Raw genomic sequence first — 27,894 nt, 5'->3', positions numbered from 1 at the left:
AAACAATGGATATTGTGATGATGCATGCGCATACTGACAGGCATTGACGTCAGAAGTCACCTCATCTATACTTGCTTGCTTAATTGCATGTTGAACAAATTTCAACTTCCAATGATGTCACTAGTCACATGAACTAAATTGCCCACCAATCAACTTCAAGTTAAGAAAACAAACCGAAAGTTTCATGACATCCTATAAATGAAAGTCCTTTTGTTAGGTCAAAGAGTCTGATTACAAATGAAAAAAAAAAGTTAAAATATTGGTCTAATATAAGTAGATTTGAATCCACACATTTCACACTTGCGTTAGAAAGCGGGGTTAGCCTCCTAACGAAAGGACTGTCATTTATAGACATCATCAAACTTTTGAGTTGTTCCCTAATTTCAAACAATAATTATCAACATCATGGATTTCCTAAAGATGTACTTTGTGGTATTTTGAATGTTTTGTAAGCAATCATGATTATCAATACAAATACAAAAGCCACGAGTGATGCATCGCTTTTTATGGCAATTACCCATCGCTTTTCAAATGCAATGCATAACAATTGCTATACAATCAAGTATAAATTCAGCTTAAGTTTGATGAATATACCTGTAACTGGTCTATCCAGAGCCAAACCTATACATTATCATCAACTGAGTAAATAAGCTCTTAAATATTGATTTAAAAATGCATTTATTTTCAACCCTCAAATGTGATCACTACAAATTAAAATATATGTTGAATTAATAACCGTACCAGCATGTACAGAATAAATTCAGCATCATAAAATATGAAATATTACAGCAGTGACTTAAAAAGTGTTTGGCGTTATAATTAAATGACACTGAGGTGTACAAAATTGTGACTCAACATGCTTCAGACTCATGTTGATGCATGTCATTTCTCATATATTATATGGGAACATATGTGCAACAATGTCGTTATATAGGGATTCATTAAGATTTGAGGGCACAATCGATTGTTTATACCTGAGGCGGAGCCAAAGGCATAAACAACTATCATGCCTTCAATTCAATTAATGAACCCAGTTTTTCCCAACATTTGGTGATTGCACATCAAAAACAATGATCACACACCATTAAGGTGCATGTATGAAAAGTGAATTATATCATCTGCAAAATATGCTCAAGGAACCCTTTATACCTTCTCTAACCAAATGGCAATTTGGCTTTTTGAGAATATACGACGTATAAAGGATTTTGCATTGTAGAGGTGGCTCTTAAGGGCTGGGGTATGAGCGTTTGGACAGTATTTATTGTGGGACATTAGAGCACATCAGACATATCGAATTGCATTCTGAATACGAAGAATGTCATTCTGATATCAAATAATTTTGATTTTTGAAATTCGCAATTTAATACACATTTTATGGCAAATCATTAAAATTGATATTTTGATATTTAACAGTACTTGAAGTAAACTTTATAAATCTGATGATTTATACTTAATGTGTATGTAGGTGGGATGAAAAGCCGACGATCAATTGAAAATTTTGACCTTTCGTATTGAAGGTCTTTTTGGGAAAAAAATCCATATCTTCAATATGAAAGGTCAAAATTTTCAATTGACCGTCGGCTTTTCCTCCTGCTACATACACTTTAAGAATATGTCATTAGATTTATATAATTTACCGAGGACTGTATTATATCAAAATTTGCAAAATATCAAATTTTATAATTTGTCATAAAATTTTATTATATTGTGATTTTCAAAAATGAAAATTATTTGATATCAGAAAGACATGCTTCGTATTCAGAATGCAATTCGATAGGTCTGAGGTGCTCTCATGTCCCACAAAAATACTGTCGATCACGCAATAAACGCTCATTTTAGATCCCTTAAAGTTTGTTGTTTTTTGGTTGACTTGCAATTAAAATGAAAACTCAATTTAAATGCCCAAAAATTTTAAAATGCACTAAAATTATGGTTCAGTATCAAATTGTTCTTTATTTTTCATTAATGCCGAGTATTGTAATTTTAATTTCATGATCACGTCCGCTCCCAACTTAAGCCTCACTTACTCATGTTGGGTCACAATCAGTGGAAGCTACCAACATGAATGGGACTTGTGAATTATCATCAATAAGTTGATTTCTATGAGAACTGATTGCAAAGTTTCTTAGACTCTACAGAATAAAAATGCATATAAGTCTAAAAAAAGTTTGTTTCCTGCATGCCTTAGTATTTCATTTTGGAGCAATTTTAACACATTTTGTTATTTGATTTGAGAAAAGCAGAAAGTTATATTCTCAAGCATAAAAATTAATTTGTTTTCAAAAGATTTTTCCTTGTATAATGAAAGCAATATGAAATCAATAAATCCTATGAAAATCAATCTATGATTTTCCTAAAACTTACAATTTTCATACCTAACCTACTTATTGATTTGACATTAATATTTGCAATTTGAGGCATATGTTACCATAAATTTAAAGATTAAAAAAATACAGGAAACAAACTTGTTTTTTTACGCTAATCAAAGACTATGGTAAGTCCCTGGCTTGATAGAAGAGGATGTAGCCTGAATCTGATGTCTTCTGCACTTCTGTTGCTAACCCATAGAATTCCTCTATGTTGGAAACATCAATTTTCTGAGATAATAGAGGAGAGAGGGAGATAAAAAGACATCACAATTCAAACATCAACAATTGAAATGGTCATTGAACTTTCTTATCAAGTTTCTCATATTGCATTATGCTTAGTTGTTATTTTCAGATTCTCTATTGCAAAGTCAACGTCTTGATTGAGAAGCCCACGAGCATCTGACCCTATCAACCTAAATATACAGTGAGATCACTATACAGAGCTTCAAAAATATAGGAACATTTTGAATGAAAATATGGAACAGCGGAAGTCAAATACAGTGGGTATCAAACACCAGTAACTTTTGTTAAGAGGGAAAAGTCCCAAAGATGTACTTTAATTTGAGCATCATTTTGACTGGTTAACTGGTGTGATGTAGCTAAAGAATATACTGGGCAAATAATACAAGCTGGTAATGCCTGATCTGCTGATAATTTATGACAACTTTGCACTATGATTTTTTTAAATTTTACATATTAACTCTCTTCACGCGGGTGTCGACTGCACACGACAAGTTTCAATTTTTTTTTTTAAGTCAAAAATGTCAGAAATGTGAATTTTCATGACCATATTTGGAATCAGCATGAAAAATGCATTAAAATAGGTACAAACAAGCCTAGTATTGGTTCAGTGGTTCTTGAGATAGCTCTTGGTATTTTGAGAAAATATCTCAAAACTTGGGACTTCTTATGTTGAAGCCTATGGCTAGCATGCAGAGTATTAAATTCACTAGTGCAAGTGAAAAGAAAACATGTAATTTCCTAAATTCGGAAAAAATAGAGGAATTATATGACATTTTGTAAAAATATAGGAAAATATAGGAAGAGTTCAAAAATATAGGGAAAATATGAAATCTATAAATTCTAGGAATAGAAATAATATTACTTACCTCTACTAAGTCATCATCAAATAGTAACCAGAAACCATGACTTTTTACTATTGTGATATAATGACCTCTGTTTGGACCACTGAAAAATGCAAAACAAAATGAACTTTCAGTGAGTAATCACTTGTTTACTGTTCAACCTAATCATAACACTATTTCCTTTATAAGGGCACATGTTGACTTTCTTACACCTGTTAAAGGTTGATGGTCAGATTGAGGCATTTTGTACCTCACATTGAGGTTGGTACCAAAATATTGTGATTCCGAAATTGCACTAGTGGTTTTGATATTAGAAGCAAACACATGTTTCACTATGGCACATAGATCAGTGTGGTTTACCACCATGAGGCTATCACTTTTTCATTCATAACATCTAAACAGAACACATTTTAGGCCTAAAATTGTCACTGAAATTATGAGCAAAATATCAGCTTTCTTCGGATGCTAAAATCTCTATTTTGATACGATCTACTTTTATTTAACTCACACAATAGAGACACGACAAGTCAACTATATCACTATTAACGTGGGTCAACTTTTCGGCGTAGTGGTAACAGCCTAACAATTCCCCCCAATTATGAGCTGATCAAAGTATGGATACTACTGTTCCTACTTCTAATATCCTAAATTACAACATTTTCCATGAAAAATATTCAATAAGTGCTCAGGCACAAAATATATAGGACAATGTTGGCGATTTAACATGCACTACACCTAAGTACCAGCACACTTCAAAAGTTATTATGCTGCCATCAGGATATATCAGAATTACAACAATGTTTTCCATGAAAAATTTCACTAAGTGCACAGGCACTAAATAGGACAAATAAATGTCTGCAATTTAACATGTGCTACACCTATGTACCAGCACATTTCAACAATTATTCCCCTGCCATTAAGATATATCAGAATCATTTCCGCTTCACCAAATATGGTATATGGTACAGCAAATTTATGGCTGTGATGCTGCACCTTACCTACCAGCAAGAAATTGTACAGGCATAATTGTGTTGTATTAGAACTTAGTCTCATGAAATATGTTAATCAATGGCATTGAGTGCATGTTAGACAGGCTATGGGCAAATACACATTCAGTTTCTTGATTCCAGAGTAACATTGCATGATCTCTAACTTACAGTAAATGACATATTCAAACCTGTGCGTCACAAAAACCCCAACACAAAGACACAATGAAAGCCTGGAACTGACAAAGACATAATAAACGCCTTGCACTGACAAAGATATAATGAATGCCTTACACTCACATGAATATGAATGCAAAATACACATGTCATAATATTTACTGTTATAATAATATCATTACAATCATGTAAACAGTCACTGATAACAATATTACAAGAGCAAATTTGTGAATGATTGATTGGTTGATTGATTGACTGACTGAATGATTGGTTGATTGACTGAATGATTGATTGATTGACTGAATGGTAGATTTTATTGATTGATCAATAACTATGTATGTACTCATTTATGCACAGGTAAAATACACCTTTCAACAACTCTTCCTATTCCTTTGTACAGGAGCCAAGCGTTGTTAATCCGTGATGTATCCACACTTTTCCAGTAGCGTATATGCGAATGCACGGATACAATAAAGATATGCATTACTGGCGTGAGTAGCGTAAAATTTGTCATGACTGGAACTTATGCGTAATCACTTTTTTAATGTTATTTAAGTAGCAGCTAAACATTACCATTTCATTCTTTTGTTTTATTGCTGATAGGCTATCAACATAGAAACCACCGAGATTAAGGTTGAGTGGCAATAACAAACGGATATTCCGAATGGAGGCACCATGAGAATTAGACGATATTTAGCTTGTTTTCGTTGTTGAAAGGGCTCGGGCAGCTAAAGCTGCCCTCATGAAGTAAACCACGCAGGCAACGTGGACGCATCGGTGATGAACAACGGTGAAACATGATTGAATCCCTAAATGAAATGTTCTTACCAGAGGGCTGACAGTAAATTTCGCTGATCCCTCCTGTTCTTTTCTATGTCGATTTAACACACGATTCCCGCTGTTGTTTTGGTTCCACTTTAGCACCCCCGGTACACGCATGGAGGTCGCCATTTGAGGTTTTAGCACCCACTTTAGAACCCGGCTACCACGACTACGCGTTCAGCATCGCGCATAGCAGTACGCGTTCCCAACTGTCAATCATTAGGGTCAATCACCTCGAGCTTGACAACAATATCTGAATAGACTATCGCCAAGTCTTACGTGTATGCGCGAAATTTAGGTTAATTTTCGTGATTGAAACAGTATTTTTCTTGTATAAATCTTGGCCGGATAGCGGGATTGTTGGTTGATTTAATGCATTTGATAAATTAAGTTCATGGATGCGCTAAAAATATAATTAAAAGTATTCAAAAACCTGTTCAACATTTGAAAAAAATGCACTGTAGCAGACTTGAAAAAGTCTAACCGTGGATGCAGCAAGCCGCGATTTTTCATGACTTGAACGCAGAGCACGGACGCGATATAGCGGTAGAAATCGCGGTAGTGTTCCAGGCTCTACGCGATGGCAGGGTAATGGCGGCTTCCATACTTGAATTACTTTTATAACGAGCTGTCGCCAGCCTGTTCTTACCTTCCACAATGAATAACTACAGACACCAAATCATAGAGTTTATCAGGACATGTTGCATCATCAGACTGCCAAAGAAAATATGATCAAAAATACTGACAAATAAAGTGGTACTACTTTCAAACACAGCTGGAAATAAAATAAATTAATTTAAATTTATGCTATCTTCATGGGTACAGTACAGTTAAGTCAATGACGTAGATATTAAATTTCACACAGCCACTATAACTTTAGGTAAAAGTATGAGATTTTTTCCCTCCAATATGTGCAAGTTGTCTTGGATTGTTTCATTAGAGAGGTGGATGCATTATACATGTATCTTATACATGTAATTTCCAACATTTTTTTCCTTTGTAATGTATTATTAGGTTAAAAAATAGGCGGTTCTCGAACCACGCGACCCCCCTGGCTGGGCGGTCAGTAAACTTGTACCTCAGATGACCCCTGGTGACCCCGAAATGATATTCCAAAAATTTGGCTCTAAATGTAGACTGTACCCACCAAGTTTCATGCCCATCCAACAGTTTTTACTAATTTGAGCTCAGATGACCCCTGGTGACCTCGAAATGACCTTCAAAAAATTTGGCTTTAAATGTTGACTGTACCCACCAAGTTTCATGCCCATACGACAGTATTTACTATTGACCTCAGATGACCCCTGGATGACCTCAGTGACCTTGACCCACTAACCAATACAAACCAGTTCTGTCTCGGGTCAAGATGCACCCACCCACCAAGTTTGAGAATTGTGCGATCCCTAGTCTCCGAGAAAATAGGCGGAAGGCAAAACCTAACCAAAATGGAACACACATACACATACCCCCCTACACACCCACATACATACAGAAGGAATACACTATCGCAATATCCCCCTCCATGGCTAAAGCCAGGGGGATAAAAAGGCATACTACTTGTAGCTCCAGGAATTAGACAGTTGACTCATGCTAAAGGTTGATGTTTGTCTAATGCACCTGTCTGCAGGGCTTAGACCCCCCCAAAAAAATAGTTTGCTTGTCCTCCACAAGTTTTCCAGAATTGGGTCGGTCAGTCAAGATTTTTTTTAATGCTTTTTAAAGGTCATAGCCAAAACATGGTTGTGTGCCTTTTATTAGCTTAATAAATAGCCCAAATAGGTGAATTGGGATATTTCTCTACTGTTTACCACTTCATTAATGTTTTTAAAACAGTTTAGAAGTGAGGAAAAACTGTAAAAAAATCTTTTCAGGATGTTAAAAATGTTGAAAAAAAGAAATAAACTTCTTCTGGAATTTCCAAAATTAGGGTCGGTATTCATTTGTACAGTAAAACAAAAAAACCCACTTTTTTCCAGATTAGGATTGTTCGGTGGACGACAAGCAAACAATCTTTTCTATTTTGACCTTATGCAATAGACTTATCCAAATCTCAGCACAGGCTACGTACGATATGTAAAGCAATCAAACACAATGAGTAGTTTTCAAAATCAAGTCCCCTATTTCACATTCTTGCCAATCAACAGACAACAATATAGTGACAATTTACTCTAAAGAATTGAATTTTGGTTTCTGGATACCTTGAGATATGATTTGTTTGAATTGCTAAAAACGATATAAAAAAAAACTGGAGCATAAACATGATTTTAGTGATAAACAGTTCACTTTGCTTGATCCCATTCCATATTGGGCTATTCCATTTGAAAACAATACACACTCTATGGAACACACCCATTTGAAATGCACACTCCCTGTGTGGAATATTAAGGTCAAGTCTTAAATAGGGGGTGTACGGATTTCAAGAGGAATAGCCCATTAAGTCAACTTACCGTATTCATAAGTCTTAACTCTAATGGAAACACAACTCTGTAAGATAATTTGGTATACCGATGTAACTGCTCCATGTATTTGAACCGTTTGAGATGTAATGCTAATATTTGAGGCAGTTTCTTGACTTGCATTCTGCAACAGAGAAAGGTGATAAAAAATCAAAGTGTCTGCATACAAACAAGGGAAGAGGCTTACACATCATACCCTGGAACATACAAACATTCCCAACTTGCACACAAGATCAAATTAATGATGCTTAAAAGTATTTCTTAATATATCAATACACAGGAGAAAGAAGAACCATGCATCACACCCTAGCACAATTGTGACCAACCCCACAAAACCAGACATAAGTCACTAAATTTGAAAATTGAGTTTTTGATGTCATCATTTAGTATAGGTCTCCAGCTTTCATTTGATACCAAAATTATGTTTCTGGGACATGTGGTCCTCATTCTACGGTTTTTCAACGAGAAGGGGGGAAGCAACACCTAAAAAAAAGGCAAATGCAAGAAAAATGGCTTCAATGTTGTAAATTGACATGTTAAGGACTTGGTTTGGCTCAAAAAATTCTAGATTTGGGTGCTTTGAACATAAAAGAATATTTTGTTTTCAAGGGTAGGTTAAAGTAAACATATTAAGGGGGTACTACACCCCTGTGGTAAATTTGTGATTATTTTTCAATTTTTCTCCTAAAATAATAAGACACTGGTAACAAAAGTTATGTATATAATATGGGGCAAGGAATCCAATTACTACACTGAAATTTCAGTGACTCAAGACAGGCGGTTCAGTATATATGATAGAAAATGAGGTACATCGTAGCGGTACCTTATTTCTTATTATAAATAACGAACCGCTTGTCTTGGGTCACTGAAATTCCAGTGTAGTAATTGAATTCCTTGCCCGTATAATATACATAACTTTTGTTACCAGTGTGTTATTAGTTTTTGAGAAAAATGCAAAAATAGACACAAATTTATCGAGGGGTGTAGTACCCCTTAATGAATCAAAAATAATAAAAACTGAAAAGCGAAATCTGCACGGTTTTTCACCCCTTTCCCAACTTTGACTTGCCATATCTCAAAATGGCTGAGTGCGACTTATGGCGGGTTTCGTCAGAGCGGGTCACAATTTAACATGAAATTACAATGGAAACATAACATGCATAGGGAGATAACCAGTTTTTTCTCTTGTTTACCTCCCTATGCACGTTATGCTTCCATTGTAATTTCATGTTAAATTATGCCAGGGTGCGATGCGTGGTTCTTCTTTCCTGTGTGTGTGCAATACTTTTTTGTCCAACCATTATGATACATTGTACATGTCAGATTTTGTGTTTATAAAACTGATTTTAGTTTTAACATTTGCCATGTTTGCAGTAGTTGGCTTTTCCCCCCAATTTGACCATCTATAAGAAAAGACCAACACTTTATCTATGATGGTGTTTTTTAAATTCTGTAGCTTTTTTAAAATATTTAAAAAAAACATAAAACAAAATGGATGCTACCAAAATAATGGATATTCTGGTGTTTTTTAAATTCTGTAGCTTTTAAATAATAAAAAAACCCACCATAAACAAAATAGTAATTGCCACCTCACATGGGACCTGTTGGATTGCCACCAAAATTCCACAGTAACCATAAAACTACCATTGTACATTTTCATTGTTCAAAATTAAGTAGGCGTAAGCCTATTGGTAAGGAACCATTCATTTTAGGACTTTAACCTATGTGGGTCAATGGATCATTACAATACAATAAACATTATTTGTGTTATTTAACCAGTGTCCATGGGAACCACTTGATGGAAAATATTGACATATTCTGTGTCTGAAACCAAATTACATGTTAACAGTCAACTTGTTATTTTGAGATATACCTGCTATATTTGTTATAGTTTGCTGAACTTTCTTTTTGACATTAAAATAACAGGTATACACAATTTGTGCTTACTTTTCTGGAATTATGAATAATGATATACCTGATCTATATCATTTATTCATAATTCCGCCAGGAAGCATTACGGGCCCGGGAGTAAAATGAACGTTAGGGCCCACCGTGGTCTCTTTGCTTTGCTTTTATGGGGCCATTAAGGTATGTTTTCTTTATTTTAGACCCCCTTGTCGGCGGCACTGACCACTATGGTTCTCAATATATTTGCTCATGGGCCAAAATTATTTCAAAGATGGATATGTGTTTGATGGCCAATACACCTTATTTTCCTCTGTTTACTGTACATTTCAGAGTTGTTCAAGGACCAACCACAATTTGTCGGCGGGCCGGATCTGACCTGCAGGTCTGCCTATTGAGAACCCTGCTGTAGATGATTGATGTGCTAAATAACTGGGCTTCTGTTCGGGGCTATTCAGGGTTTCTTACGGTTCCAAATTTTATTTGAAAAAATCAATGTGCTCATTTACTGGCTGTTTGATTCTGTGTCTTAGAAATTGCACATTATTTGAATCCCATTGGCTATTCCAATTGATATCCATACACCCCGATGGAAAACATAACCTTAATCTCCCACACAGCAGGTATAGACTTCAAATGGTTACTCGTTCATGTTAACCCATTTGAGATTAATGTCATGTCTTCCATAGGGGTGTATGGATTTCAATTGGAATAGCACATTGTTTATCCAAATTGGACATTGCAAACATTTTAAACAAGGCTTCAACAGCCAACTGATAGCTTCAAATACATTTTGCTTTAAGTTCCAGTCAGGACATAGTCTTCTTTAATCAGGGAAAAACTTAAATGGAAGCCTCTCAGCAACCTTAGACAAGACTATGTCTTTTAACTTATAAATGTATTTTTTGTTATAAGTATATGCAAACAATTTTTACTTCTGTTCTGTGCAAACCAGTCATCGTCACAATACACGTGGTAGCAGGCTTCCTGTTAGTGTGCGTCATTGCGTCCAGACGTGTATTTTACAAATTTGGACGCAAATTCACATGGCTAATCAAGTATTTTGTGTCCATGTCACTTCGATGTGAACGCAGACAAAACTTCGTAATTTTATCATTAATTGATGATAAAAATAAGAAATTTTATTCTTTTATATTTTTAAGATAATAAAAGCCCCAAAATTTTGACCCACCTGCTGAGAATTGAAGTAAATTCTGCAATATTTGTTAATGCAACGTCAGGAAATCGTGCACTTTTTGCATGCTTTCCGAACGATCGCTGTACAGCTGTTTGATCACATGGCCTGGGGAAGTCCCGATTGATTTGTTTACAATCAAGCACGTGCCGCTAACGTGCGGTGTTTATTTAATTATTTATCACAACCTGACAATATTCAATTTTTAATATTTTAAGCTTATTTTCTCATAAATAATCTAGGTTTCCTTTATTAGTATTATTGTTACGAGGAATAAAAGCAATTTTAAAGACAAAATCCAAATGATAACCCTTTTTCGTATTATTTGTGGCAGCACGTGTTTTAGTTTTTGTAGCATCAACAACACGTTAATTTAAAAATAGAAACGCGGAAGTGAAAGTACGAACTAAAATTGCTCAAGATTGACAGACTTTGCTCATGTTTTTGCACCTGTTTTTGACCACGTTTCGGACCAAAACTGACACAGAAATGAGAAAAATTATCATAGCGAATGGAGATGGAATATCACGGCGAAAATGCACTTTTATTTTTTTTTAACAATCAACATTTGATGAGGTGTAGACCCGAGAATGCGTGTGTATCGTCATAATCGTGAATTTCAGATGGGCGCACAAAATCTGTCTGGACGCAAGTTTTTGCAACCTCGTCAGCAAACTTGCGTCATTACGGACGCACATTTTTAAAACCTTAACCATGGTAGTGCCCATGGCAATATTGCATTAAATTTCAAACCCAGAACTGAAGCTGGTAGACGCTCATTCTTATTCAGAGGGGCTAAGATCCTAAACTGAAATTGCCTCTCCCGATTAGCACAGCAACTTTCAAAACAATATACATCTCTCAATAATTTTATAATTCATAAATTGTAAGTCTTTAATTGGTTTCATGTTTTGACTTTTTAAATTTATTTTTTGTAAAACAAGATTATTTTTTCTGTGCTATCATGCTTTATCACACTTTTTGAGCAATCAGTTTTGATATTGAATTTATTTATTTTTGACATTAAATTAATTTTTAGTTTGATATTTGGTGCAATCAAATTGTTTGGTTCCGGTATTAATTATTAGCTATGCTGGTATATAGGTTGTTTTATCTTATAATGTTTTTTTTTATTGATGTATAAGTATAATACATTAGGTCTATGTAATATTAATGGTATTTTTTATACATGTTGATGTAAAGTTACATTATAATTTGAAATATTTGTAAGCATTGTAATTAAATTTTAATTATTTTAATTTTAATATTGTGTATTTGAATGTATGTAGTATTTTAAAAACCTTTTTGAGTAATTATGTAAAAGTTGTATTGATCCCTGGGCCTCAAGGAAGAACAGATGATTAATTGTATTTTCAACTGATTGAGTGTCCCAGGTTAAAGAAGAAATAAAACAAACAAACAAACAAGCATCTGTCAACTGCTCATCCAAAATGACGGGTGGACAGGTGGCTAGCTAAGATATGTGTGATCATGTTAGCATTAGAATACTTTTATTATTATGTACAAAAATTAGGTTTGTGCAAAGCAGGGTAGGTGAGCATTTGATTCTCCAATTTGTGGACTCACAAACACTCAAATTAGTTTATATGTCATTTTATATCCAATTTGGCTGCAGTTGGGTTGGGAGTATCAATTGGGGAATCAAGATCTTGGCCACGTCAAGTCCCTCAAACCATAAAATGTCTACATGTGTGATGCAAAAGCAACATGCAGGAAAGTTTGCTGATTTATTTCAACATGTCAGTAGTACATAATATTAAACACAATGTAATAGTATTATGAACAAATATGTCAAAAATTTGCTGACAAATGATTGTATCTCTTCTTTATTTCTTATTTCTACTCACCTTTTCTGTGCCTCTTGTTTACTGCAGCAGTTTTCACAATAGTACTTGTATTCATGACACAATGTCTCTGTGTTACTAAAACCTCTGTAGAGATAGATGGAGCAAAATGGATTACAAATATGTTTCATCATTTACCAATACCATGTATAGAAATATATCTTAATTTTTATCTCAGCAGTGAACCTATCACCATCTCTACAAGCTAAAACCTAAATTGATGTTATATTATTTTGCAATCTCATTGGTCAAACACCACTTGGATAAAAATCTGCATTACCTGCTTATTCTTCACACGCATGTATTATATGTGACCTGTTCCCACAAATCCTGACATAAGTCACTAATTTTGAAAAATTGAGTTTTTGATGTCATCATTTAGCATAGGTCTTCAGCTTTCATTTAATACCAAAATTATGTTTCTGGGACATGTGGTCCTTATTCTACGGTCTTTCAATGGGAAGGGGGGAAGCGACACAAAAAGAAAAGACAAATGCAAGAAAAATGGCTTTAAAGTTGTAAAATGACATCTTAAAGGACTTGGTTTGGCTCAGAAAATGCTAGATTTGGGTGCTTTAGACATAAAAGAATATTTTATTTTCAATGGTAGGTTAAAATAAACATATTAAGGAATCAAAAAATAATAAAAACTGAAAAACAAAATTCGCAAGGTTTTTCACCCCTTTCCCAACTTTGACTCGCTGTATCTCGATATGACTGAGTGCGACTTATGGCGGGTTTCGTCACAGCAGGTCACATATGTTATGGTATTCTTAGAAGCACAAGTATTTCACCTGCACAATGGCTGCACTGTTATCAAAAGCAACGGAAACATTGGACTTTTTAGTATGATTATCAAACTTAAATCCTTCACCAAAGTTGACCAAGAAGTCAAAAGATATAAATTCCAGTTCACTAAAGGATACAATTATTGTTATCCTTGGATATTCTCCAAAAATATAGGAAAATATCTATGGATTGGACTTGTGTCGGACGACACAAGTCCATAGATACTTTCTTGCATTTCATGAGTAAGCAGGAAGTTACTGATATTATTTCATACACTATTATAGCAATCAATCTTTGAAGCGGCTAGAAAATATATGGAGTGTATTGATGGTGTCTAATACTCCACCCAATACTTTCAAACATGTATGTTAGCGTCACATATTATTGAAATCCAGTTATAAAAAACACTTTATATATATATCATACAATACCAACACTTTCAGCAAGAACGCGGACATAAATCTATTCACTCAAACAACTATCTAAAGTATTATAACATTGGTACTATGTGATATCTGGTCATTAAAGCTCCCATCAGTAACATCTTTTAAATCCATATTTCTAAATCAAGATCAGGGTCAGTAGCCTACCTGTGACAGATGATTCTGTGTGCTTTCACAACACCTTAAGGGCTGGGGTATGAGCGTTTGGACAGTATTTATTGTGGGACATTAGAGCACATCAGACATATCGAATTGCATTCTGAATCTGAAGAATGTCATTCTGATATCAAATAATTTTGATTTTTGAAATTCGCAATTTAATACACATTTTATGGCAAATCATTAAAAATTGATATTTTTGATATTTAACAGTACTTGAAGTAAACCTAATAAATCTGATGATTTATACTTAAAGTGTATGTAGGTGGGATGAAAAGCCGACGATCAATTGAAAATTTTGACCTTTCGTATTGAAGATATGGATTTTTTCCCCAAAACACAAAAAAAAATTAGGTCTTTTTTGGGAAAAAATCCATATCTTCAATATGAAAGGTCAAAATTTTCAATTGACCGTCGGCTTTTCCTCCCTGCTACATACACTTTCAGAATATGTCATTAGATTTATATAATTTACCGAGGACTGTTATATATCAAAAATTTGAAAAATATCAAATTTTTATAATTTGTCATAAAATTTGTATTATATTGTGATTTTCAAAAAATGAAAATTATTTGATATCAGAAAGACATGCTTCGTATTCAGAATGCAATCGATAGGTCTGAGGTGCTCTCATGTCCCACAAAAAATACTGTCGAAACGCAATAAACGCTCATTTTAGATCCCTTAACAGAATCAAGATCAAAGCAAAGGACCAGTAACTCACTTATGATGGATGATTCTGTGTGTTTCCACAACAGAACATAATATTCACAAAACAATTGTTAAACTGTACACTACATTTTTACAAGTGCTCTCATGTAGACAATCATATTGTTGCACAGAAATTTAGAACATATTCAACATACCTTAAACAATGTGTAATAGATGTGTTCTGTTCTACGTCTACAGAAAGATCAAGGAAGTCTTCATCTTTACTGCTCACCTGAAGAGAGAAATAGTAATATCATTTTACATAATAAAATATGCCTTGTCCATTTGTGAGTGTACTCACCCCTTACTCATTTGTGAGTGTACTCACCCCTTCACAACACATACGCTTTGTTTCATTTGTGAGTGTACTCACCCTTCACAACACAGACACCTTGTTTCATTTGTGAGTGTACTCACCCCTTCACAACACAGACACCTTGTTTCATTTGTGAATGTACTCACCCCATCACAACAGACACCTTGTTTCATTTGTGAGTGTACTCACCCCGTCACAACACATACGCTTTGTTTCATTTGTGAGTGTACTCACCCTTCACAACACAGACACCTTGTTTCATTTGTGGGTGTACTCACCCCTTCACAACACAGACACCTTGTTTCATTTGTGAATGTACTCACCCCATCACAACACAGACACCTTGTTTCATTTGTGAGTGTACTCACCCCATCACAACACAGACACCTTGTTTCATTTGTGAGTGTACTCACCCCTTCACAACACAGACACCTTGTTTCATTTGTGAGTGTACTCACCCCTTCACAACACATACGCTGTTTCATTTGTGAGTGTACTCATCCTTCACAACACAGACACCTTGTTTCATTTGTGAGTGTACTCACCCTTCACAACACATACGCTGTTTCATTTGTGAGTGTACTCATCCTTCACAACAGACACCTTGTTTCATTTGTGAGTGTACTCACCCCTTCACAACACATACGCTTTGTTTAATTTGTGAGTGTACTCACCCCTTCACAACTTAGACACCTTGTTTCATTTGTGAATGTACTCACCCTTCACAACACCGACACCTTGTTTCATTTGTGAGTGTACTCACCCCATCACAACACAGACACCTTGTTTCATTTGTGAGTGTACTCACCCCATCACAACACAGACACCTTGTTTCATTTGTGAGTGTACTCACCCTTCACAACACATACGCTGTTTCATTTGTGATTGTACTCACCCCTTCACAACACAGACACCTTGTTTCATTTTTGAGTGTACTCACCCTTCACAACACATACGCCTTGTTTCATTTTTGAGTGTACTCATCCTTCACAACACATATGCTTTGTTTCATTTGTGGTTGTACTCACCCCTTCACAACACAGACACCTTGTTTAATTTGTGAGTGTACTCACCCCTTCACAACACAGACACTTTGTTTCATTTGTGAGTGTACTCACCCTTCACAACACATACGCTGTTTCATTTGTTAGTGTACTCATCCTTCACAACACATACGCTTTGTTTCATTTTTGAGTGTACTCATGCTTCACAACAGACACCTTGTTTCATTTGTGAGTGTACTCACCCTTCACAACACATACGCCTTGTTTCATTTGTGAGTGTACTCACCCCTTCACAACACAGACACCTTGTTTCATTTGTGAGTGTACTCACCCTTCACAACACAGACACCTTGTTTCATTTGTGAGTGTACTCACCCCATCACAACACAGACACCTTGTTTCATTTGTGAGTGTACTCACCCCTTCACAACACAGACACCTTGTTTCATTTGTGAGTGTACTCACCCTTCACAACACAGACACCTTGTTTCATTTGTGAGTGTACTCACCCCATCACAACACAGACACCTTGTTTCATTTGTGAGTGTACTCACCCTTCACAACACAGACACCTTGTTTCATTTGTGAGTGTACTCACCTCATCACAACACAGACACCTTGTTTCATTTGTGAGTGTACTCACCCTTCACAACACAGACACCTTGTTTCATTTGTGAGTGTACTCACCCTTCACAACACAGACACCTTGTTTCATTTGTGAGTGTACTCACCCCCTTCACAACACAGACACTTTGTTTCATTTGTGAGTGTACTCACCGCTTCACAACACAGACACCTTGTTTCATTTGTGAGTGTGCCTTGGAATATTTCATGGATCCAGGTGGGTTCAGGTTTATTATTGTTATCATTCATCAGCGAACCATTTGGTGTACCAACTTTGGCTTTGGCTGCTTGCTTCTCTGCATGTCTTTCTGCTGCTCAAGTGAATATACAAAGATGAAAATACATTATACATGACTTGAAAGGACTGGATAAGATGTGCTACAGGTCAAAATATGCATTATGGGTGCAAACATTTCAATTTTATTTTCTTCTTTGTTTTCCACAAGAACACATCTTGGCAATTTTTCATATATACTTTGTGCCATTTTCTTTACAAACAGTTGATACATGTTTCATGTGAATTTCTCATAAATATTCCAGTTCAACATATTTTGGTTTCTAGTAGAAACCTGAGTGATGTACACGTATTCGCTCCAATAAGCGCCCATGCCCCAATAAGCGCCCACCCAGGGTATTTTCAATTTGCTAAAGGGTACCATTAATGTTGAAGTGACAGATAGATGTCGATACAGTGAAATAGCTGCAGGACTACAAGTCCTGCGTAAACTTGCAAGACATTTCCTGCGTCAGAAAAGCTATTAGAACGTCTCAGAACCCATTTATAACACACGTAAATTTGTCTCTAATAAATGCCCCTTACGAAAAAATTAGGTAAACGAGGGAAAAAATAAGCGCCCACCCAAGACTTTGTTAAGCGCCCAGGCGCTTATTGGAATGAATACGGTAACAAGAAAAAAATGGAAAAACCATTATGAAGTATTGACCATTAATTACCTTGTAATAAATCTGCAATGGTATTTAATAAGTATATGAGGAACTCATGGGCATCCTGTTGCATGTAGTTATCGAACACCTCTACAAAAGAAAAAGATAAAAGTAATACAAAAGAAGCAAAGAGAAAAGACACATATAGTTTGATCAGCTCGTAATCGGCGGGAATTGTTAGGCTTTTACCACTACAGGCCGAAAAGTAGACCCAAGTTAAGAGTGTTATAGTTGACCTGTCTGGTGTTGTGTTTGTTAAAGAAAGAAAGGCCACATATTGGGCTTGCATTAATAATATGTGATGTTCTGGGGAGATGTCACAAAACAATTCTCAAAATATATTGATATTAATCCGCTGATGTTATAAGGCCCCACTGATTACAAGCATAACAAGCTGATCAAAGTATAATTGTTTCAGGTGGAATCAAGAAGGGTGCTCATGAGAATTCATTCTCAGAGAGATTCTCCTCAACTGATTTGTGTAAATCTAAAGAGATTCTATTTCTTGAGCCCATACTAGTACACTTAATGGGGGAAAGAATCTAACGATTCTCTTAAAATGTTGTTACCAGAATTAAAATAGATCCTCGCAAGGAAATAAAATTCTACCCCCAAGACGACAGTTGGTGGAGCTTTATCAAAATGACTGACTTCTTTGTTTAAATATCATACATGTACGTGTAGGATATGGTATATTTCATGCCCTACTGTATCTTCATCACACAACTAAACTACAATTACATTAAGGGATGGGGTATGAACGTTTGGACAGTATTTATTGTGGGACATTAGAGCACATCAGACATATCGAAATGCATTCTGAATACGAAGAATGTCATTCTGATATCAAATAATTTTGATTTTTGTGAAATTCGCAATTTAATACACATTTTATGACAAATCATTAAAAATTGATATTTTTGATATTTAACAGTACTTGAAGTAAACTTTATAAATCTGATGATTTATACTTAAAGTGTATGTAGGTGGGATGAAAAGCCGACGATCAATTGAAAATTTTGACCTTTCAATTATTGAAGATATGGATTTTTTCCCAAAACACCAAAAAAAAAATTAGGTCTTTTTGGGAAAAAAATCCATATCTTCAATATGAAAGGTCAAAATTTGCAATTGACCGTCGGCTTTTCCTCCCTGCTACATACACTTTAAGAATATGTCATTAGATTTATATAATTTACTTCGAGGACTGTTATATATCAAAAAATTGAAAAATATCAAATTTGTATAATTTGTCATAAAATTTGTATTATATTGTGATTTTCAAAAAATGAAAATTATTTGATATCAGAAAGACAGGCTTCAGTATTCAAAATGCAATTCGATAGGTCTGAGGTGCTCTCATGTCCCACAAAAATACTGTCGAAACGCAATAAATGCTCATTTTAGATCCCTTAAACTGATCTAAATCATAATTAACTTATCCCTGATTAACTAAATAAATATAACACTAAACCAAGTCTTGCAAAAACAAACCAAAATCAATTTACCGTTCTCCTTGCGAAGTTTTGCAATGAACTTCTTTGGCGCTATCACTCCGACTTTCTTCTTCTGCGTTGCCACACTATTGAACAAGTCAGCTAGACATGTGAGTAGTGTTTCCTTCTTCTTGGGTTGGGCTTTGTAGGCCAGTACTTTGTCACGGAATGGTTTGCAAAAGTACAGGGCCTGCAACACTGAGTTGCAATAACATGTGTTGCCAAACTGACAAGAGAACAAAATTGTACATGTAAGTTTATAGTCACATTAAATATTAGATATGTAATGACTTCAAATAAAGCTAAATGGTCAACAGGGAAGGGATCCAAATTAGTGATGAACCGATCCGATCCAGATCGGTAGATATTGGACCAGATCGGATTGGATACGATACGCCTTGTAGTTTACAAGAGGCGTATAATGAATAATGAATAAGTGTATTAGATTACATAACATTTTGTAAAAAATGGGATTTCCCTCCACCTTTTCTTTTTCAAAGAAAGTTTTAAAGCTTAATATGATGTCATGGATATTCGATTATTCGTTGCGGCTTCAGGCTTTAAAGGCTTCAGGGGTCATCTGAGGTACAAGTTTACTGATCGCCCAGCCAGGGGGAACGCGTGGTTCGAGAACCGCCTATTTTTTTTCAAGTTGGGTTGTGTGCTGGTCGGGATTTGTATTTTTTGTTGTCATGTTTAATTGTAACACTATGGGTTGGTAAACTGTTCATTCTTTCTTATTTAATATATTCAGTTTCCTCTTCTAGCGAGCAATCGTTCCCCATTGTGTTTATTTGTTCTTGTGAAGGATGCGTATCCCCATTAGTTTACCTACTTTACTTATATTATACTGGGGAAACGATTAAGCATCAGTAATGATCTCCTTCACTTGTGTACTTGCGTAATATTTGTTTTTGTGTATTGTATACCTCGACTGCTTACATTAGACCCAATTTTAACCACCGTTTATCAGTGGGAGCTGGTAGCCTATAGGCATCCGTCTAGAGATCGGAAGGCCGTGGGTTTCATTCCCATGCTGATACATTCCCTTACTTTTTTTTTCCAAGTTGGGCTGTGTGCCGGTCGGGATTTGTATTTATTTGTTGTCATGTTTATTTAGTAACACTTTGGGTTGGTAAACTGTTCATTCTTTCATATATTATACACTTGAATGATGTTGTATTCATACTTGAATCTGTACCAACGTCGCACACCGTCGACATCCCTATATCTTCGTGTTAAAAATTGCCGTGGTAGTACGATAAATCCTCACGTTTTTCAACAACTACGCATGGTGATTTTGAGCTATTTTGTTTGAGATAGGCCGTATGCGACTCAGGCTATGCATACAATTTGAGATTTTGAGAGCCGCCACACTGTTTCTATTCTATGTTTTACGATTTTCGCATGATCAGTATATGGCTGGTCGTAACCGCCATTAACGTGGAGCTGCTACGCGTAGCTTACTTTTCGCTTCGCGGAGCTAAATTGACCAATCATGTTAGATCTTTTCATTACGCGGAGCCAGTTGATGCATCATCGTTCCAGAGAGAAAACTCTTGCCAAAATTAATGTTTACTATGTGGATTTTAAATGAATCGAATGTAAATAAACCACAAACAGTTGTACAGGATCAATACCATTGTTTGATTAGTGTATAGTCAATGTTACCTTGCATGCAAGTGCCATGTGTGTGGCGTGTTTGTTTGTTTGTCTACTGTGTCAGGCCAGGATCACTGACACCCACGGTACTGATACTGTCATACTATCACGGTGATCATATTGTTGAATGTTGTTGACTTTAAAATAATCATGATGCAGTCATGTCTACAGTAGAATTCACCACGACCTTTGAAGGACTTAAACCCCATTAAAAGCTATTAAACCAAGATAACACTCAATGAAAACAGCTCAACTATGTTACATCAGATCTTCTCTGGTTAAATACACACTGCACTTGTGTCTGTTTTACCTGTGCAATGAACAATGAGCTGGTATTATAGTTTCAGTTGGGTGAATGATTATAAATAACATAAGGTAACAATACTGTCTGGGCTTTTGTTTACGAAATGAGACAATAGTCTGCTTATTGTTAACCAGCGTTCTTGAAAATGAGAAGCATAATGGTTTGCAGACTTAACACGGTTTAGAAATAATTTGTTCATATTTTTTGGTGTTATCTGTCGTTTACATATCCTTCCTAAAACACAAAAGTACCAATATTTCCAAACACCTAAATTAGCTAAAAATTTAGGAAATGTTACAAAACTATATTTTCTAGAATTTCAGAGAATACTTTAAATATTGACTGGTTATTTTTTACACAGTGACGTCATATAGGCAATGGCATAATACTTCTAACATACACTAGGTCACGCGTCAATGGTGAGCGCACTGAGTATTGTGTATAGGAAAACGGGCAGTACCGTAACTACAGTATGTATGGCCTACTACTAGTATATAAAGTAAATCCGAACTGGTTTGCTGAAGGTCGAATTCCGCAGGCCACGCTGCGCAAGATGTACAAATCAGCCTGAATTGTGTGCATGGTTTACCACCACTCTGCCTAGCTATATAGTTGTGTACAATACTGTATGAGTTTCTTGTGAGTGCATGTCCATCTTAATAATAAGTCGGTTCGTACTTTTCATAAATTACTTTTTGAATCATAACTATCGTGACCGAGGATATCTTGCAACTACGTGAAGCTCGTCTGGCAAATTCTTAATGACTAAATTCGCTTCACGTAATGAGTAAGTCGTACTTGATTGGTCAGTTTTACCTCCGAGTAATGAAAAACTCTAACATGATTGGTCAATTTGGCTCCACGGAACAAAAAGTCAGCTACGCGTAGCAGCTCCACGTTGTGGCGGTTGCGGCCTTCCATAATGATATTTCTATTGTAAGAAAATTTTATTTGTTGTCACGTAAATCACAGGTTTCGTTTAAATGTACTAACTGGAAATTAAATGTACTAATTAGTGAGGACCGGTATTTTGCTGTGGATATGTTTAACTGCAATTTGCGGGTAAAAATTTGAAATCCTGGGTAAAAATTTTGATAATATTCAACTCTTTGAGAAAATTATTTTATAAAGGAATGCTGGTAAAGCCAGGTGCAATACAATGTACATTATTGACACACTATCACGCTCTTTATCTTCGTCAATAATAGAATAATCGATTTCAATCGAATTGAATGCATGAGTTTGTAGTTGACTACTGAGCGACCTAAGCGATCGATATCAGATAGAACTCCTTTTCTTGCGTTCAGTGAAATACCACTCGCCTGTCGCTCACTACCACTCGCCCGTCGCTCACCAACGGAGTATCAAATTTATATTTATCGTATAGGACGTCGACGGTGTGCGTCGCCCGATGCTAGCCTTTCTAATATATGCTTCTTGCGTGGAGTGTGTGAATGCACGAAAGGTTAACATCATCACATATCTGCAGATGCCCGTGGGTGGCAGCTAGTAGTACAAGTATGAACTTTCATTTAATATTCAAAAATAACATTCTGAAGCAAGCATACATGTATGCACCTCAAATCCAACCAAAGGTCAACCACGAACCATACATGTAAAGTTACAAGAACCTATTTAGGGGTGGTGCAATAATTATGTGTACCCCTGGGGTGGTGAATTATAGGGGGCAAAGATTTTTTGGCAGACCAAAAGGGGGGCAAGCATTTTTTGCCAGGTTAAAAGGGGGGAGTCAAGCAATTTTGGCAGGTCGAAAGGGGGGCAAGCAATTTTGGGCACAAATATTTTGGGCACCGTTTCTATATTACGTCCTAAAAAGGTGTAGAAAAACATTAGGAACACATTCAAATATGCAAAATTTCCTGCTCGCTACGCGTGCATTATGTGAAAAGACAATTTAAGGTTTTAAATTGTGGCTCTCCCAAATTTTATTGTGTAAAGGGGGGGGCAAAGATTTTTTGGCACTGCCATGGGGGGGCAAGCGATTTTGGCAGACCACTTTGAGAATTCACCACCCAGGGGGTACACATAATTATTGCACAACCCCTTAGAGATATGACTTAATAAACTCAACAAAATTCAATAGGAGACACAGGAATTTCAAGGTGATTATTGATTATTTGATTGGACTATTTACCAAGCAAAATCACATGTGATACATCATTTTTAAAAAGCTTAGTTTATGTATTCATTAGAACTAATTCAAAATCTAAAAATTGAAAATTGCAACTTCACACCTGGTTCATCATGGACAATGGCATTGATGTACTTACATTGACAAGCCCAAAGTAGTGTTCATTGGGAGGGAACTGGTCAGCTCCAATCTCCTTCTCCAGGGCCGATGCATTTGCCCCCTGTAAGGTTAGAAGAAATTGAATTTTCAGATATACACGTATAACAGGAAACCAACATTTTCAGTTACGGTGGTACTATACCCCTTGATAAATTTGTGACTATTTTTGCATTTTTCTCAAAAATAATAACACACTGGCAACAAAAGTTGTGTATATTATAGGGGCAAGGAATCCAGTTACTACACTGGAATTTCAGTGACTAAAAACAACCGGTATGTTATTTATGATAAGAAAAGAGGTACCACCAGAATGTACCACTTACAAGTCTTGAATCACTGAAATTTCAGTGAAGTAATTGGATTCACTCAATTGGAATCACCGAAATTTCAGTGAAGTAATTGGATTCCTTGCCCCTATAATATACATAACTTTCGTTACCAGTGTCCAGTGTGTAGTTAATTTTTGAGAAAATACAAAAATAGTCACAAATTTATCAAGGGGTGTAGTACCACCTTAAAGGCAAATTCCGTTTTGTGAATTGCAAGGTGTGTAGTACCACCTTAAAGGCAAATTCCATTTTGTGAATTGCAATACCAAGTTTCCAACAGTTTTCAAATTGTAAAAATTGTAAAATGACATTAATTAGTCTGACAGTCTTCTCCAAGAAGTTTGGACATAAACTGTTTTTCCATCAAAGTACTGAATTCCATTATCTCTAAATTATTATGCTGCCCCTATTAGGTAACCATCTGATGTACATGTACATGCAAGTTTGTCAACTTATTCAAAAGGATGTCGATAAGCTTTGGCTTATCTTATAACCTTGGGTAAAGTAGGAATAACTGTTGCCATAAAGAGCGTCTTATTCTATACATGTATAAGATAATCCCATTTTTTCTTTTTCTGATAGCAGCTTTTCTATGTGGAATTGCTATTCTGTTCTTTTAAATTTCTTGTAATAATTATGTATTGTGTTTGGGCCCCGGTCTAGGCAAATTTGGCTGACTAGCAAATGTGTTAACCAACGTTTGCCTCTCATACAGGTATATGTATCATTGTATGGGACCTTGCCCAGTTCAATAATTGAAACTCCCGGCTCCGACCGGGAGTTCCAACAGGTACTGTGTATGTGTTTGTGTGTGTTTAATGTGCATTCACATACACACTTAGCCGTGGCGTCGGTACAAAGATATCGTTGCTCCAAAAATGATTGCAAATTACACATAAATCATTTTTCACCACAAAATTTGATATGAAAACACAGGTGAGCAATGCATGAATATATATATATATATGGAGAGGTCAAACAGGTTGGTAATTATTGCCAATATTAATATTTTGCGACATTTATAATGAAAACAATTAACACTGAAGACACCCTATGGCACCTTCTACAACGTACGAAATTTGTAGTTACTAGTACAACTGGACCTTGCCATGCTATCGCCGATCTATACGTCGAACAACTGAATTAAAGCACAATGTAGGCCTACGGACCAATATATTTTTGTAAACATTTTAGGCCTATAACAAAATGTATATTTCGTACAAATTGTACAACTATAGTTTCTACCCTATGACCTATAAAAGTTACCTGTTATCAAAGTGTCTGCAAAAAAATGGTCATCGCAAGTATCTTTGATGCTGAAAACAGGGACAGGCCAAAAACCTTACCTCGATCGTAAAATCCAGCCGATGCATGTCATAAATAATTCATTATTCCATTGTGTAAATGTCACTGACTGTGTCCATGTATTGTTATTGCACCTGCGATCTCGCGCGAGAGCAGTTGTCAACCTGAATTTATAGTACTCGATCGCTGGATCACCACGTGAATTCGCCTCTCGAAAACCTCTACGAGGTTGTTGCATCGAGCACGCTGACTGGCTTAGCAATTATCAAAGTAGTTTTGTAAACCAATCAGGACAGGTTAGACGTACTTTACTGGCGAGTCACATTAATTAATACCGTAAAAGGCCGTCGCGTTCATTGATTGGCTTACGATTTCAGAGAATGGCTTTTGCAACCAATCACAATACGGGTTATATGACGCCCGTCGGAAATTTTGCATACGTCCACGATGACGTCATGCCCTAGTGCCACGAGGCTGGCTTTTCTGCGAAAGCGAGCGAGTGGTATAAAGTCAGTTTCACACCTGTGATTTAATGGAGCACATCCACAGCGCATTTGACAGATAAAAATGAAATGGGCAATTCTGAGCAACGGGATTCCATGAAATGGACGATTATGTAAGTTATTCTACAGGATCGGTAATAATTAACAGCTGGTCTGCTGTATTTGAAGTGCATATTGAAGTTTGTAAGTTTGTGACTTCGTATGTTATTTGCAATTGATATTATAGGAAGCTTAAATTGGCAGGCTCTCATGCAATGTATCCGTCTCTTCCAAACATATATGGACGTTCAGGGCAAGTCATACTGAAATATGACTTGCCCACACAGGGTATATCGCCGATCACTAGCTCATACCTAAACCACAGAAGAAATTTTAGTTTGTAACACTTCCTGATCATTTCATTGATTTCAATGCTCTTGTCACAAGGCTGCAGCGAATTGACTGTCAATGACAAAAAGTGACATGATCCTGGCCCCCAACTCAACACATAAATTGACAACCATGAGAGTTACCAAATAGCGCTGAAAAGGGGTAATTTTTTTGCCAGTAGCGAGGGCCGCAAAATTGGGAAAATAGGGGGTATTTAGTTTGGACAGTCCGCGAAATTTGACCATGAAATCAGCAAAATAGGGGGTATGTAATTAACACTGTCCGGCGGTCCGCAAAATTTGGATAAAAGGGGTACTTGGGAAAATCCGGTAATTTTATGTCAATATTTACTGTCACTGAAAAGGGGTGTTTGAAATTCTAGTCATTGAAAAGGGGCGTTGGAAATTCTATTGAAAACCACAAAAAAGCCTGAAGGGGTTGTTTTTGACCAATGTTTGTCCTCGATTTTGCATGAAAAAGGGGGGTAAATTTGATGAAAAATCATTGCAAAGGGGGTCTTTAAAAGATTTGGTAACTTTCATGGTTGCCAAACTTTTGTGTTGAGTTTGGGGGCCGGTGACATGACTGACTCAGCTAGTCACGATTATCGCACTTTCAGTTTCCCACGCGTTTGAACGGGAATTGGATTGCCTACTTTTTCGATGTCTAGTGAGCAAATTTTTCAATATTTTGAGAAAAAGATGTCAAATTTTCTATTCTGTATTGTTTGGTAATAATGTCTTTTGCCAATAGTATGTTTAAAGTTGTAATTTTGTGTTTTTGATCGCAAAGATCGGATATTTTCGTTCCCGATTGAATTCTGAACCCTTCGCAAGGGTGCCTATTTCGGCAGAACTTTGACGATAATTTTGCCTTTTGGACACTTAAATGCTTTCGATCCTTAATTTTGTTTCAACCGAGTCTTAAATTAGCAAGCACAATACGGTTGGTACCACTTTTATATACATTGATAAAATTTTAAAGATTTTTTCCAAGTTTTTAACCGGTATAAGCGTTAAGTGTGTATTTCCCATTGACATCCAAAATGGGAAATACGAGTCTGATGGACATAGGAACGGCGTCCATGAGACTCAGCGAGTCTAGACTCAGCTCACTCGACATGATGAAAACAAAATTTCAGTAGTACTAGTAGTAAAAAATAACTACTAGTACGTACACTACGACGAAAGCACTCGTGTATTCATCAAAGCAAATGGGTACTGCAGTTTAAATTAATACTTTAGCTACATTACATTAAACAACTTATAGTTAATCTACATTTTCCCAAATCGATCAACCCTTACCATGTTTTTGAGCCATGAAAATAGAGACGTCATTCAACATTACATGTAGTTTCTCACTTCGACAAAATCCTATTTGTGACCTTTGACCCAATTTATCCTCATACATGAGTATTCAAATTTTGTAAAAATTTACTTCAAATATTTACAGTTTATGAACCATTTAATTCATATTATATTAGGTACAAAAGTTTCAAAAATATGTAAAAAATGCCAGTTCTGCAAAATTTTAACTAAGAATATATATAGTGCAATTTTTATAAAGAAAAATAACATGTTGTTGACATGGTTGAGCCAGTGTTTTTAGATTAGGTTTTATTTCTAAAATTAGGTTTTATGGGTTTTATAGACAAAAACTACTCGAAAGTTCTACTTAGAAATGCGTAGTTGGGCCTAATCCATAATTGGGCTTATGATAATTATAGGTAAAATCGTAATCATCATAATATTTGATTAAGATAT

General features: G+C 35.8%; 1 protein-coding gene across 1 annotated transcript; it reads right to left on the bottom strand.

The window, feature by feature from the left end:
• Positions 1–1,849: 1,849 nt before the first annotated feature.
• LOC140146538 (ubiquitin carboxyl-terminal hydrolase 12-like) lies at positions 1,850–27,510 on the bottom strand. Its single transcript, XM_072168417.1, has 11 exons — positions 27,436–27,510; positions 23,606–23,686; positions 19,361–19,574; positions 17,862–17,942; positions 17,061–17,218; positions 15,119–15,195; positions 12,864–12,947; positions 7,887–8,019; positions 6,089–6,153; positions 3,479–3,557; positions 1,850–2,597 (listed from the first exon to the last, which is right to left on the bottom strand). The coding sequence occupies exons 1-11, from the start codon at positions 27,466–27,468 to the stop codon at positions 2,490–2,492; spliced, it is 1,113 nt and encodes a 370-aa protein (XP_072024518.1). The 5' UTR covers positions 27,469–27,510; the 3' UTR covers positions 1,850–2,489.
• Between the last annotated feature and the right edge of the window lie 384 nt (positions 27,511–27,894).

The sequence above is a fragment of the Amphiura filiformis genome, chromosome 1 (genome assembly GCF_039555335.1).
Source record: "Amphiura filiformis chromosome 1, Afil_fr2py, whole genome shotgun sequence".
Taxonomy (NCBI): domain Eukaryota; kingdom Metazoa; phylum Echinodermata; class Ophiuroidea; order Amphilepidida; family Amphiuridae; genus Amphiura; species Amphiura filiformis.
Note: the sequence above shows the minus strand (reverse complement) of the source record. Positions and strands in the feature narration are given on the sequence as shown.